At 44.0% G+C, this 15,118-nt stretch overlaps 1 protein-coding gene across 1 annotated transcript; it reads right to left on the reverse strand.

Moving 5' to 3' along the window:
- Positions 1 to 1,218: 1,218 nt before the first annotated feature.
- On the reverse strand, positions 1,219 to 14,653 carry LOC139769451 (F-box only protein 33). The gene is made up of 7 exons (XM_071700542.1): positions 13,863 to 14,653; positions 12,945 to 13,039; positions 12,677 to 12,868; positions 12,197 to 12,601; positions 11,843 to 12,091; positions 11,563 to 11,764; positions 1,219 to 11,425 (listed from the first exon to the last, which is right to left on the reverse strand). The coding sequence occupies exons 1-7, from the start codon at positions 14,310 to 14,312 to the stop codon at positions 11,294 to 11,296; spliced, it is 1,725 nt and encodes a 574-aa protein (XP_071556643.1). The 5' UTR covers positions 14,313 to 14,653; the 3' UTR covers positions 1,219 to 11,293.
- Between the last annotated feature and the right edge of the window lie 465 nt (positions 14,654 to 15,118).

Here is a 15,118-nt window from a genome sequence, read left to right on the forward strand (position 1 = left end):
TTCCGTCGCTCTAATTACGCGTTAATTATTCGGCCTGCGGCTAACTTCAATCGGTACCTACATCCTAAATCGGGCTGAAAGCGCTCCATTTCTGATCATCGATGCAAAAGCGGGCTAGATAAACGCGTTCTATGAGTAAGCGCCCGAAACCCGCGAGGTGAAGTCTGAATGTCGAAGACAACTCGCATTCGCGAGTGCATGTTCGAAATTGATCCTATCGCCCCAGAGCGCGGCTGTGTGAAGATAGGCGCGGTGGAGACGGAAGAGAGGAGAGCCACGACGGTGATGCGATCGACGGGTGACGGAGGGGGAGGTTGACGGGGAGAAAAGGAAGGAGGGATGGGGGCCTGCCCGGGCACCTCAACGGCTCAACCTTGAGCGCGTGGACGGGGAAAAAAATCGCGACGCCTCTGCGCAAAAATTAACGAGAGCGATACAACATGGCGGCCTTGCCCCCCCCCCTCCTCCCCTCCCCCACCTTATGCGCGGGCTCGATTTCGCCAGGTATCGTTTCGGGCGCGGTGTCACGCCATCCGGATGAGTGACTGGAGGGCGGAAGGACGAAGGAAGAGAAAGAGGGCAAGGGAGAGAGAAAAAGAGACAGAGACAGAGAGAGAGAAATGGACAATAGGTCATCCTTCGAGATCCCGGCAACCCCTGCTGGCGCAAGTCGGGTGTCGCCAGCTATGGGGCTAACCGGAAACACCCCAATGCCGGACCTTACCGGATGCGGCATCTAGACGCTTTGGCAGTCGTTGACAGTCGTCTAAATAAATCCCCCCCCCCACCTCCGTGAATTCCGTTCCTCCTGTCTGCCGCGTCTCGTCACGGCCAATCGGAAACAAGCCGCGCGTTCGCGACTCACTTCAAATCGGACCGCGCTTCGGCCGCGCGACGCTCACGATTGAAATTAATATATGTATATATTATCTTATGACACGCGGCGATTCGTTTCTGATCTGAATTAAACATCTCTGTGAAAAGTTCAAAACATTTTCTTCAGGAAGATTGGTCATTTACTACAATTATTTTGAATGTTCCAACGTCACCTATTAAGAGGCAAAAATGACCAAAAATAAACAAAGTATAATAGAAAAGTTGTATTTCATTTTTCTCGCAACATAGTAAAGAGCGATGATTTTAACTGCATTATTCAAGATATATTTTTTATAAGATAAAATTACACCGTATGGAAAGGATGTTGAAGGGACGATCGAGTTACTCCTTATGCCATGCATTATTTATTTATCGATTCATACATTTTTAAAAATTGATTCACATTTCCAAAAGACATTTCTATTAATTACAGAAGTGACGTAAAAACGATAGATCGGTACACAATCCTACGGGGGGGGGGGAGGGGGCTTCGAAGTCGAAGGAATACTGATTTCGTAGAACGGTTCCGGCATACATATATAATGTAAAAATGCTCGCCCGTGGACTACGCGTCCGGCGGGAAACGGTGGAGGTAATTTGTAGCATTAAAGTGGTACGATAACAGGACTTCTACGATGCGTAACACAGGTTCCGCGGGTTGTAATGACGAGCCTCGGCCCTTCCGCAGATATCCGTAAGACTGCACTTCCGGGATTATATTTCGGGATCGTATATTCCGGAGGAGGACTGGGAAAGGAGGGGAAGGAGGAAAGAAACGCCGGGGGCACGCAGGAAAACGTCGTCGCGACGGTGTTCGCTTCGAAATTAACTCGGGTGGGAAGGGTCTCGTGCACCCACCGCATTTTCGGCCGTAGGACGAAACTCGCACCAGAACTAGCGGCGTAAAACTCGTGTTACGGGTCAAGAGTGTGTACCGAAATATGCACTAGTAGAATACGGAGAAATTTATAGACATACGAAGCTGCAAGAGAGACACGTTCGCAAGCAGTTCGGAGAAAGATGCATTTAATTATGCAATTAAAAAAGAAAAGAAAAAGATACCAAAAAGTAGAATGTATCACATCGCGCCGCGCAAATAGCTCGGCTGCAGTTCCGTATGGTCTAGGAACAAGAAAAACGTAAGAATATTACAGAATCGAGTAAAGAATCAAAACTCACTCCTTTTTCCCTTCCTACGACTACGTACTCCTGCATTCGATGCGCTAACGGCGATTTAACGCAGTGACAACGATACGACAATCACAAACTGTTTCATAACTATTAGCTCGATAAAAAAAATCCTCCATGTTTCCTTTTATTCTATTGGCGTTAAAAGCTACATGTGAAGCGAGCGAATTTTTTTATCACTCAAATATCTGTTAATTCGTGACATTCCAAATCCAACTTGCAAAAACAAAACTCTGTCAAATGAATTGTGAGAAACAACTGATATATAAGATAATCAGATCTCGCTTATAAGAACGGAAGCGTATGATTGCGGTTAAATTAAATCGGGTTAAATCTTATATATCTAACAATAAGCAAAGATTTGTGTGGATTTGGTATCTGTTGTCAAAGCGTTAAGTCGAATTCTGTTCGAGGGAATAAACGGAGTACGTTTCCTATTGTTAATTTAATAATGCATAACGGCACATAAAAAATTAAAACGCAACAACGAGCGTCTCGACGATCGTTAAATCGACTGACCGATAGGATATTATAAGCTGCTCAAAAATAATTGAGGCACCACTGCTTTGAACGAACAACTCAAGTACCAGTTTATTAAAAGAGCTAAAAAATATCGTGTTTGCATAAATATATTTATTAAAAAATCAAAGAGGAGAACAAGATAATCCTTCATAGAGCAAACTGATCAAAAAGTGTAATAGCATTATGTTAAAGTTAAATATATGAAAAGTACTGCGGTGTAAGAGAGAGAACCATTGCATTTTTTTTTTCAATCACTGGTGGCTCTATTTTCGGAGGCCTGTAACATTCTTGTGAGACTTATAAAAATACTTATTTTCTATTTTATATTTATAACAAATTTATATATATTTTTATTAACAAAATCAACATAAAGGCATCTGTGCCAAAAGGCATGCTTCAAAAAATAAATATATCTTCATGAAAAAATATGAATAAAAGCATAAATTTTATTTTCCAATTCGTATAGTTCAACAAAATAATTAACTAGATTAGATTTTAAGGAAAAAGACTCACACAGTGCAAGAAGTGATATGTCTTAATATATATCAAAGATTACCTCCGAGGTTCCAATCCCCAAAAAATTAACCTTTGTTCTTAAACATATATTAATAATCTTTAAACGTATTATCACTTTTTGAGAAAGTGTGATCCTCTAATTATTTTTGCAGCGTATTATTAATTGTTTCGCAATTAGATGTTGATTCGACGCGCGTCGAGGGCATCGGGAAGCGGCTTTAACTATAACATCGATAGTGTGCTTAGAAAATAATGCACGATTACAACGAGCTTCGTGTTCAATACCGCTGTTGTTCGCGGTAAGTCTCAAAATAGATACAACAACGAGCACGAAAAGGACAGCGAAAAAAAAACACAATCAAACCGACCTCCCGCGATTCCTCATCGTCGAATTAAGCCGCGCGATAATTAATCTACGATCGCGAAGCCTCTCTCGTCGGCGCGCTCATACACACAATATAATACGCATAGAATAGACGAACACGCAACGTACATACATATACATCTTACAATTCGTTAATCTCGCTAAGTGAGACAATTATTCGGTAGTGTATGACGCGATTACATTGGCAGAGAAAAATATATAGCGCGGTTGGTTCATTCGGATGATGGTCCGACATCACAAGCAACAACGAGTGAGACTTCAATGCTGATTCGATGCTGATTCTTTCATTCGATCTCGCATCGAAAGCATGTGAAAAGGAAGCGGGTCCCCCGCGTTCGCGCGCCCTATAAACCCGTTTCCTTAATTATACAGCGAAACTATGTCCGAACAAGATCTGTCCTCGAAGTAGTAAGGACAACCGTCTTCAGGTTCGCTTACGCGGGCTGTCCAAAGGAAAGTATATAGATAGTGAGACGATTATTCCGTCCACGAAGGAACTTGGAAGCGACTTTTCCTTCAGCGACGACTCGATATTGAGAACTTCATCCGCGGCAGTTCCGCGGGGTTTTCATAGACGCGCGGAAAATCTATTTCGCGACGAAATCTAATGTGATCGAAGAATCGATCATATTGGACATAATATCTCGTTGCGTCGCCGGGGAAAAGCCGAATGCCAGAACGCTCCAAGATTCAAAAGACCCCTTCGCTCGTGTATCTTCTTTCCTCGACATCCCGTATTATATCTGCACATGCAACGCGCGTCACGGAAACGTGTGACGTAACACGTTTACGTTTTGGTAGCACGTCGATTAATTAGCACCGATCGCGGATTTTCTTTTCTTTTCCGGCATTGTTGATCAACGACGCCGTGTGTGTAACGAGTAACATGTCGAGACGCATCGACGAAGCGCCGCGCCGCTTTTGCAGACAGGAAAATGTGAAAGCGACGCTAAAATCGCGGCGAGCACGCCGTCACCGTCACGGAGAGCGAGCGCGTGACTTTCGCGCAATTCCTCATCACAATGTTGTACAATCGGCATCAGCTGCCGACAATGCTAATACTTAACGAAACTAAATGCTACGGAGTCGACGAGAAGTAATTACAGGTATATATCTTGGTCCGCTTGGCCGCGCCGTCACGATTTCGCGTCGTTTCAACTCCGTTCCGCCGATGGGGGAACAGCATTCGCAAAGCAACGCTCGCTCTTCCTCGATTGCTCTTGTTACACTTAACAAAGTCCCGTTCTTATTCAACCGTTTACATACCGCGGTGCCACTTTTGAATACTGAGTCTAGGATGGACCCGTTTGAAACAATTCAATCGACGGATTCTAAAAGTGACGAGTAGGTATCTTTTATATACACGACTGTAATTATCGGTTGAATTCGGCGAGATTTTGCGGTAGCATCACCTGGGTACTAAAGGGTTTCTATCCCTTGGATAGATCGTGCGTTCTCCGCGCTGAAAAGCTAAAACTGACATTCCCGTGCTGAACGAAATTCTCACTGAAAAATTCTTACAGCGATAAACCAAATTTTATACCGACAGTATTATAATAACGCCAATATATATATATATATATACTGCACACCGCCCGAATGCTTCTTTTATTTTAAAACGCTTCGAATCTGGAATATACGCTTAGAAATTACACCAATGTCAAGAATCGATTTAGCACGTTTCTTTAGTCAGTTTTCAGGCGAGTATTCAAGAATCCATTTCGATGACGGCGCGATAAAAATCTGACGATGATTGTCGTCGTATAAATTCCTTCGCATCGCTCTTGCTGATTTAATACCTTTTCAGAACAAATAATACGCGAGAGATCATCTACTTTCGCCGCGCGCGTTCTTCGATCTCTCGCGAATCATACATCACGCAATACAGATCGCAGTGAAGAGTGGTACAATTCGATGCTCTGGATCATCATCACCATTACACGCTACGCTTTCTTTTCGATTTAACTCTCTATTGCCTTGCGCGACGTCACATATACTAGTTTCATTGTCTTCCTCTTTCTTGTCAACAATTTGAACTTCAAGTTACAACATAAACCCATCTCCACAAGCTTCATGTTTTCAAAAGTACAGATTAGATTTACTCTAGCTTATTGTGCTTCGCTTTCCTCTGAATCCTCAGAGAGATAACTCTGGCAATAGAGAGTTAAAAGTCCCCTTACATTCGGGACGGGATGTGCATTCGAATGACCACCCCATGCTCGATGGCATTACTCGCGCACGCTAGAACTAAGACGTTGTAAGATCCGTTCGTAACTATGAACGAATATTATAGCGACAAAACATACATACGTGGGCCCCGTAAAAGCCCTTTCGTGAAAGATTCCGGAAACCGTCAGGCTTGATTGCGCGACGGTACGAACTTGTCTGTTCTCGCTTACGCAGCTCGTTGCTTACATCTAACGCTGTTTGTGCTATATCACACGTAAGAGTGATATCGATAGAGGAATGCGCGTGTCTGGCGATTACCGTTCTCGTCCCGATGGGACGAAGATCATTCGTTACGAACGGAACGCGATGGTCGCCGACGCGTGGCTCGACAGGTACAAGTCAATCGGAAACGTACGAGCCGTGCGTTTCGAAAAATAACGCAAGTCGAATTTTAGAATTGTGTTCGACACCGAGGACGATCTACGGAAACTAATAGGCAATAGTTACACTACAAGTTCGTTTGCCTTCTTAGAATTATAACAAGATCGTCGTTTGAGAGACTTAAGTTAATAGTTTTAACGAATACGAGATCCTCGCGATCGTCAAAACGAGACACACGCACAACTTCGCGTAAGATCGCAAAAAATCATCTGCCTCCGATCGATGCTACGCAATACTTTTCGGCTTTTCCCGAATCCGATTCGCTTGACGATTCGCACCGCCTGCCTTCGATCTTCCTCGCGACGCTACATCACGCTCATTCCCATTCGACTGGAATGGATTACATTATACTCGTACTTCGTTAAATTATGACGACGTTACTCCGTGCCGTGTCCGAAAGTATTGGAAAGCGCCGAAAACAAACGAATCAACGGATGAACGAACGAGCGAGTGAACGAACAAATCTATATCGATCGAACTGAATGCTCCCTTTCTTGTTCGTGCACGGGCGTGTGTATTCGTATGCCGGCCCTCTCTTCGTTCTATCGCTTAAACCGTGTAAAGATATTTCTTTTTATTATTTTTTTAGGAACTTATAATACACTACTCGTGGCCGCCGACTGACCCGACGGCGACTGTTTCGTTCGCGCGGGTTTCAACAAAATGCGTCTACGTGTCGCGTGTCCGTGTCAAAATCAAACTATATACATACATATACATACTCCGGCTGTACCCCGATAAATCTTGTGCGATCTTGCCTTCAGTCGACGATAACTTAAAAAGCTTTTTTCCCTTCTCTTTCTCTATAATTTACCTAAATGCGCGCGCTTCGCCGTCAGCGGCGGGATTTTAATCGGAGGAGGAACGCTAGCCCCCGCTGCAGCGTAAAGATTCTCTACCTGGGGGTGAGTCGAGAGGACCAACGTTTGTTCGTTAAGAAGTCGACGGAGCGGTCGCGCGTGTCACCGATTCTCGCCTCTCACCGTGGAATGTCGTAGACGGAGCAACAAGAAAACTCTTCGCGCCGGCCGTTGGTTCCGCTTTAGAGCTATGGTACGCACGCGCGCCGTTAAATGACGAGGATCATGCGGAAATATACTACGCTGTATATCAGACTTCCGGTATAAGTGTATATACCACGGCTCCTCCGCGAGACGCACACGCCTGATCGCTCCAGCTCTGGCCGAGAAGAAAAAAAAAAGAAAAATAAACGTGCGTCGCAAACCCACGTAAAGCGCGCGATCGAGTTGGTCGGGTCGTCGTCGTCTGCTAGTTAGACCGGGCTATCTTGTCGAAAGACAGTCTCTTACTCTCATTCTCTCGCTTCTCTTTCTCGCGCTCTCTTTCGATCCGCTGCTACTAATCGATCATACGCACGACGAACTCTACCTCGGAGCGTCGGAGTCCCTGGCCCCCCCACCCCTTTTAAGTCTCGAAGAAATAGCTGATCTCGCGCGTTCAAGCTTTATCAACGCCCGCGCGTGGATTTCCGGTCCTCCACGGCCCTCTTTCTTTCTTTCTATTTTTCCTGATTTTTTTCCCCCCTACTTTCTACCGACACTCGCCGATCTTCATCCACCCTCGAACACGCTTGTAAGATTTTCTACTTTATCACAGATGTTTTATTCTCGATTTTATAACGCCCTGTGCCTATACCTATAGCTCACTCGGTAACAATCGATCAGGGATCCTCCGTGTCGTGTTCCCTGTGTTGTTCGCATACTATGCACGATTATGCTTTCGACGTACATTTCCCCGTGTTGATTTCCCCCTTTCTCTCCCTGTGTCTCGTATAGCCAACACGCGTTACAATCACAGCTCTCGGTCTCGCCATTTACGCGCAAGAAGACACGATCACACGCTAAGGCCTGCCTTAGTACAAAAATATATATTCGCTTCTTAAAAAATAGATCTTAGCATTCTGTACTGGCTAGCGTTCGTTTGATATTTTACAGTATTTTGATTCTTGGCAGGCTGCTTCAAGGGTTTAGTTTATATTATCGGCTTCTACGAGAACCGCCGTCGAGTGAGCTCTCTCAGGGCTTTATTCCGATCTAAACGCTAGCTTGTGCACCATCCCTTTTTGTTTTATTTCGCTTTCGCGACGCGCATATTCATAAATATTTTCGCGTTCGCTCGATCGCAACGGCGAAGCGATTTAGACCAGGCCCGAGATGGAAAGCAACGTGGAAGGAAAGCCGCGTCTAAGGCGCGGCGGAGAACAACCGTGAAGAAAGATCGGCTACCGTGTTCAATTCGGAACAGCGAGACAATTTTTTTTTCGACCGGATCGTGCTTTCCATCCTGCCTCTCCTTATGAATATGGCAACGCGCGGCGGCAGCGTGCAGCCCGCTCGACTTGTTGTATACACCTCTTTCGGCAGGTTCAGTCTTATGCTTGTGGTTTTTTTTTGTCATTGTCACACTAGCGACACGTGGTTACATAGTTGCGTTGTGCCCGCGTCGAGCGGCCGCACGACCGCCTTTCTACGCACGATATTACTTTATTACAGAGGACTCGCAGAGATGGTACTATCATATCACTTGATTTGTTTCTACGTTTCGCGGATATCCGTTAGTACATTCAAACGCGTAATCATTTCGCTCCGCGCTCTCGAATAATTTCTCTTCGTTCTTTCTTTATTCGCACGCTATTGAACTTGCTCTCGCGTAATTGTCGCATGGTTTTTGCTCTCACACTTTACTCTCTCTCTCTTTCGCTCATTTATCACACTCACACGCTGGGCACCGCGTCCCCGAATATAGTTTTTCTTTCTTTTCTTCTTCACGCGGAATTTCCGTTCGTTTCGAAAGAAAAACGAGAAGAAACATAAAATTATTTCGTTAAAGTTTTTGTCCCGTCCGCGTGGTATCGGCGGTCAACGGACGAGCGTTAGTCGATCACGTCCGCGTTCGTACGGTAATTAATTATTACGACTCTTGGAAACCTTTAGTCGGCTCCTCTCGTTTCGCGTTAGACTTCTCCCCTTTCTCTCATCTGATGTAAAAATATACACGCGCGGAATACGAAATGAAAGGGCACGAGCGTGATATACCTTAAAGTTCCTGGCCGTGGTCCTGGCGAACGTGGGCGCGTGTGCACATACGCTCCGCACGTTCGCGAGGACGGCGACCGTTATAAGGTGTTTAATCTGGTTATCTCTCTATGGTGGATGTCGCGTGACAGATTTCTCAGTGAATTTACCCTTACCCGCGACTCAGGTACATATTAAGGCCCGTTCATCTTGTATAACAGCTGATCGTACGTCGAAAAGAAACTCTTTTTTTATTCCCCTCGCATTTCTCGCATTTTCATCTCCATCTTCCCTTCTCTTTTGTGCTTCCCTTATTTCTCCTTTCTTCCTACTTTTTCCCCCTCTTCCTCGTGTATTTTTCCGCACGCAACTCCGTGTTGTTCGCGCGTGTATCCAGTGTCTCGAACGCATGGAGAGATGTATGTACAGAAACCACATATAAAAACCAATATTAATACATGTGTGACTACGAGTTACGATACACGATAATGTAATATAATTATACAAGGGCTCGAAAAAAAGTAAATAACCTCTCGGAATAGTAAACTGTGTGTATATACGGCATATACGGTTGCATTTTGGTATTTTATCTTTGTTACGAATAGCTCTTTCTCTCTTTCACTCTCTTTCTCTCTCTCTCGCTTCCTTTCTCTCTTTTAAACACGCTCTCAAAATCGTCATTGTTAATCGCACGACAGAAATAGATGCGCGCTGCGTCCGGATGTGTTGACGTGTTTAAAGTTCGACAGATAATACAGTTATACATACATATACATACATATACGATTAGCGGATAATAACTCCGATTTTACAGATATACCTATATTCGTGTGTTCGTCATCAGCGGTCGCTAAGAGCACGATGAGTGTAGACGGTTATACACATATTTGCATTATTCATTCGATCGCTACTCATTATCACCCGTCGAAAGTTTATACGTGGACAGGTGTAGATATATACCGAGCGATTTCTTTTTTATTTCGTTTCGGTTTTCGCTCGCAACCGCGTTTTACGTATTCTCGTTGAGCGGACCGCGCTCTTTCCGGTGCGCGCTATGTTAACATTTGTACAGAAGCGTCCGATTGGTCTTGGTATTAAAAATAACCTCGGATCGCTGTATTGACTTCGTGCTCTCTATTTTTTTCTTTGTCTTCGAGACTCTTTAATGCTCCCGCGCCGCTCATTCGGACGAACTCTTCGCGAAGTCTTACTAGATATTTTAACTCTCGCACGTCATGCTCTTGGCGCTCGCTATCACCTAACTTCCCAGAGAATTGGAAAAATATGTTGTTAAACGCATTTCTACTTACATACGTTTGGAATTTTGTTATTCTTTCCAGTGGAAGATCACGAGATCCAAGCCTCCCTCTCTCTTTCCTAAGTGTGGCGCACTTTCTCTTTTTCTGCTGGATAAATCGTTCGTATCCTTGCTCCAGCTCCGCTGCGCCTTGTTGTATTATACATCTCTTACAAGATTCACGACACATCTGCGATCTTGTTCTCAATTACGTCGTTTTCATGTGCCGCACTCTTTGACCAGAATAATAATTGTAGTTATATAAAATGTACTCTGGCTTCTTCTGGCAATATCAACTTAATAGGCGAGAGGGGCGATATATATCGCTCTTAATGCGATAATGTACATTCGTGATCACACTCCTAACGTCACTTTGTCAACGTCAAAGCGCGACTCATGGTTTTCCATAAGAAGAAAACTATAGTGCATATAAATCACTGGAGAGATCGTCTCTTGGTTGAAGAGATCGTCTCACTGTTTGCAAATGTGTTGTAATTTGCATCAGATATATCATCAACAAGTCAAAAGTAGATCTAGTTTGACTACAATTTATCACATTCATATAATAACCGATAGAAATATTGTAAACGAGGAGAAAATTATGTGTGCGCTTATCTCTCCGTATCTCTCACACATTGCGCCCAGAATTCCCAACTCGGAAAACGATAACGCCGTTGACAATGAGATTTCGAACTTATACTGCGTATTCGCTGTTCGATGTTTCACCCTCGTTTAAAAAAAAAATCTTGTAGAAGAATAAAAGATGTAATTTGATAACATTACTTCTCAGAATATCGGTGGCCCAGAAATGGTTTTTGGATATAATCACACTGAATAGAGATTTTCCTTGGCTTCTGTCGCGAATTATTTTTGATCACTAAGAACCAATGGCATAATCACTTCTCTACTATCGCCTTTGAAAGGATTCAGTATTACCATTGGTAGGTCTGAGTCATCCAAGGGCATCCAATGTGGACCCATTATATCTCGAATTTCCTAAAAGATAGAACATTTAATATTTTAAAATTGTTTTGCAATTGTTAGTCCCTTAATCATATAAAGTGAAACGCAACGTCTAATTTCTTATATTTAAAAATACAAAAGATATTTACCAAAATGCTTGTATTACTTACACGTCTGATGCTTTCAGCTTGATTGTGAAGCCACAATTCAAATTCAGAGGTAATATCACTTTTTGCGAATACCAATAATTTAAGAGTGCTGCCTCTGAGACGCGCGATGGCCAACAGATTCTCTTGGTAATATTTATGACCGAGGAACACCATCTTTGTAAGTTTAGTACACTTCCATGCCACCAACACCAAAGAGTCTGGACTATAATCGAAATATATATCTACGTATAAATTATACTATCACCAGAAAAATATAAGTCAAAGTGGAGAATTTTCTTACCCATTTGGATCGTTTGGATCAAATGTGGATGGCATATGCTGCTTGCGATCTATCGAGTCTATCCATGTCAATGATTTCAGCGTATGCGCATACCACATTGATAATCGATGTAGCGCTCTGATATTAATGTTTTCACAGAACAGAACTTGTAAGTGTGTCAATGGCATAGCAGGACAGAATATGTCAGTATCCAAAACCTTAACGCCGGCGTAAGAATGTATAAGATTGAGCCTTAATTCACACTGTGGACTGCAAATAAATAAACATTTATGCACGTTTTTTTTTTTCATCGAGATATTATTCTTGCCAACAATCTAAATAATTCCAAATATGGGTAGCACTACTGTAACTCACTTTTTTTGAACAAACATTTGCCAGGCCATATTTGTTGTTCCTGGATAATCCTCTTTCCAGCCATGTATATGAATCACAAGTCTCTGCATACATCCATTATCTAACGCTTCCAACAAAGTATCACTGACATACTCATAATCCAGAGTTAAGATAGACAATCTGATAAATGAATTAAAAATAGAGTTATCAAGCTCGAAGAAGTCATAATAATCAGGATCGTCCTTGATGGATGCCAGACTGAGGTGTGTCAAATGTTTGGAGTGATGAAGACGGAGGGGTTCCAAAATCGTAGACAAATTCATTATCAACTCTTCCCTGCATCCCAGACTCAGGGTCTCCAGGCAATTAGAAGTCTCAATAATATTTACCACAGACTTTACTAATGATGCGGAACTTTTGTAGTTACTGAAAGACAAACAATCCAAGTTTATTCAACGAGAAAGCTGATTTGTACTCTAGATAAGATCAATTTATCAATACCTGTCGTCCACGTTGTCAAAGGGAGGATCATAAGTATTACTATTGAATTCCAAGAACAATTTTCTCAATTGTCTATTTTGGCCTAGTTTCTTTAAGAGCCTGTACGTTTCACCTATGCAATTGACATATCTAGGTATATCCCAACGAATGGTAGCTTCGTGCACACTCAGAGCAAAACGATTTGCCAAGAATCTATAACAAACGTGCTACGTGTATCGTATGACACTTAATTAGTCAACAAACGAATGGTGAATCTGGCTTTACGAACCGGGCCCACACAACGCTGTCCTGATCTCTGAACACAAAAGTGATTTTTTTCCAGAAGTTTGGGTGGAACAAGGTACATCTCCAATTTTTGCACACCTATGGAAATCAAATAACAAGTCCACTGAACAAATCTTGTATTAATTAAGTACAAATCTTAATAAATTGATAGTCACATTGATATAAATAACATCTACATATAAAGTGCTGTCCAACAATCATTTCTACTATATTTGTGGTACAAAATATTGTTTATAAAAACTATATCACGTGTGCGTCAACTTCATAATTTTTTTTTCATATCACTGAAGATCTAATCTCTATTCTCTATCACATGTAGACGTGATAACTCGGTTTATCACCGTAAATGACTGTTGGCATTTCAGTACATTATTTCGCTCCGTAATGCAGAAAAGAAAACACAAGGAGTGGTGAGTGTGGTGACTCCCCTTCTCTCTCCTCGCACACATATATGTATACATACACACACACACACACACACACACATACACATGATAACGTTCGTAAATCAAACTTTTGCCCACGCAAATAACGGTTGAGCAAACGTATGTCAGGCGAGAGAGAGCGATAGTAGCGGGTAGTGTCTCTCATCAGTATACATTCCATAAGAAATATTCCTGCGATTGACGCGACGGCTTTATCGGCCGCACAATGTCAGGTCAGTTTACAGCGCGAGGAAAAGGAAAACAAGAGGCAAGGCCTGGCAAGGCTCGCACTCTCTCTTTCCCTCTCTCTCTCTCTCTCTCTCTCTCTCTCTCTCTCTCTCTCTCACACACACACACACACACACACACACACACACACACACACACACACACACACACACACACACACACACACACACACACACACACACACACACACACACACACACACACTCTCGAATTCTCTCGGTATATACCTGGGAGGCTCTTATTCTGGTGTCGTGTGACAAATACGAGAATATCTCCTGCAAGATAACGGTGGGCAGATTGGCCCAGGACGAGCCGTGATCCTCCTGCGCCATTTCTGACGTACGGCACGCAGGCTTGCAGGACGAACAGCTGTTCGCCGCGCACAGCATAGACAGCTGTCCCTCGCACTTCCTCGACGTCGCCTCCTCCGCCGTCGCGTCCGCGTCCCCGTTGCCCGACGCGGTCGCGACGGCGCCGCTCGCCGCCGTCGCCGTCGCCGTCGCTGCTCTGAACCTCTCCAATCGTACATCGGACGTGTCGTCGCAGGCGCGCATCATGTCCAACCAGCCGATCGGCCGATATCGCGAGCCATCCGTCGCGCCGTTCGACCTGTCGCTGTCGCCGATCGCGGCCACGGGCGCGCCGTTCACAGCCGAGACGGGCATATATATATACATATATGTATGTAAACGCGAGCCGATGTGTGCACGCACCGAACTCGCGATCGCGACTTCCCCGAGCTCACTCTTGCCGCTTCACGCTCGCCCCCGCGCCCCCCGCTCGTCTCGCTCGTCCCCCAACTGTCGCGTCGCGGCCTCTCACTCTCGCAGCTCCGGCAGCTCTCACACCGTCCTCGCGACTCGCGTCTGCCCGTAAACGCACGCATGGATGTATGTATACACCGTAGGCAGGGCCGGTTCCACGCGTCGATTGGCCCGCGGGTATCTTTCCCGCTCGCGGGAAGACTCGCGAGAGAGAGAGAGCGTGTCGGCGACAAAAATCCGGAGAATCTGACAAAGGCTGCGTTCGGAAACGTCACCCGGGTACACACGGGTATACTCCCTTCTCCTTCTAACTCGGTGAGATAGAAAGAGAAGGGTGTATACTCGTGTGCACTCGGGTGACGTTTCCGAACGCAGCCAAAAGGGCTGGGAAGAGAGTGGAGAGACGGAAGATCCCCGCTAAAGCGTTGACAGCTGATCGTCAATCTGCTAATTCGTTGGTTCTATAATTTCTCTTTTCACGTGTCGAATAGTAGAAAATTGATATTTCTGTCCGTATTAACGAAATACTGCAGATATTACTGAAGTTCATCTTATTCTTTTTCCATATGACAAATTAATTAAATATAACAAAATACTGTAGGTATTACTAGATAAATTGATCGACTAAGACTAAGTTAATCGGAGTAGAAGTTACTCTTATGTCCATTTCTACCGGTGCGGCTTAACTTTAATCTAGGTTTAACTTTTACCTTTTATCT

Source organism: Temnothorax nylanderi, unplaced genomic scaffold (genome assembly GCF_030848795.1).
Source record: "Temnothorax nylanderi isolate EJ_2023f unplaced genomic scaffold, tnyl_v1.0 TNYL_tig0002_pilon, whole genome shotgun sequence".
Lineage (NCBI taxonomy): Eukaryota > Metazoa > Arthropoda > Insecta > Hymenoptera > Formicidae > Temnothorax > Temnothorax nylanderi.

Excerpts from the sequence above, each read along its gene's own strand:
- LOC139769451 (XM_071700542.1), bottom strand. The coding sequence starts at position 14,312 with ATGTATATATATATGCCCGTCTCGGCTGTGAACGGCGCGCCCGTGGCC. Across the intron at positions 12,092-12,196 it reads CAAATGTTTGTTCAAAAAAA|TCCACAGTGTGAATTAAGGC; the intron begins GTGAGTTACAGT and ends ATTTATTTGCAG. Across the intron at positions 11,426-11,562 it reads AAGCTGAAAGCATCAGACGT|GAAATTCGAGATATAATGGG; the intron begins GTAAGTAATACA and ends TCTATCTTTTAG.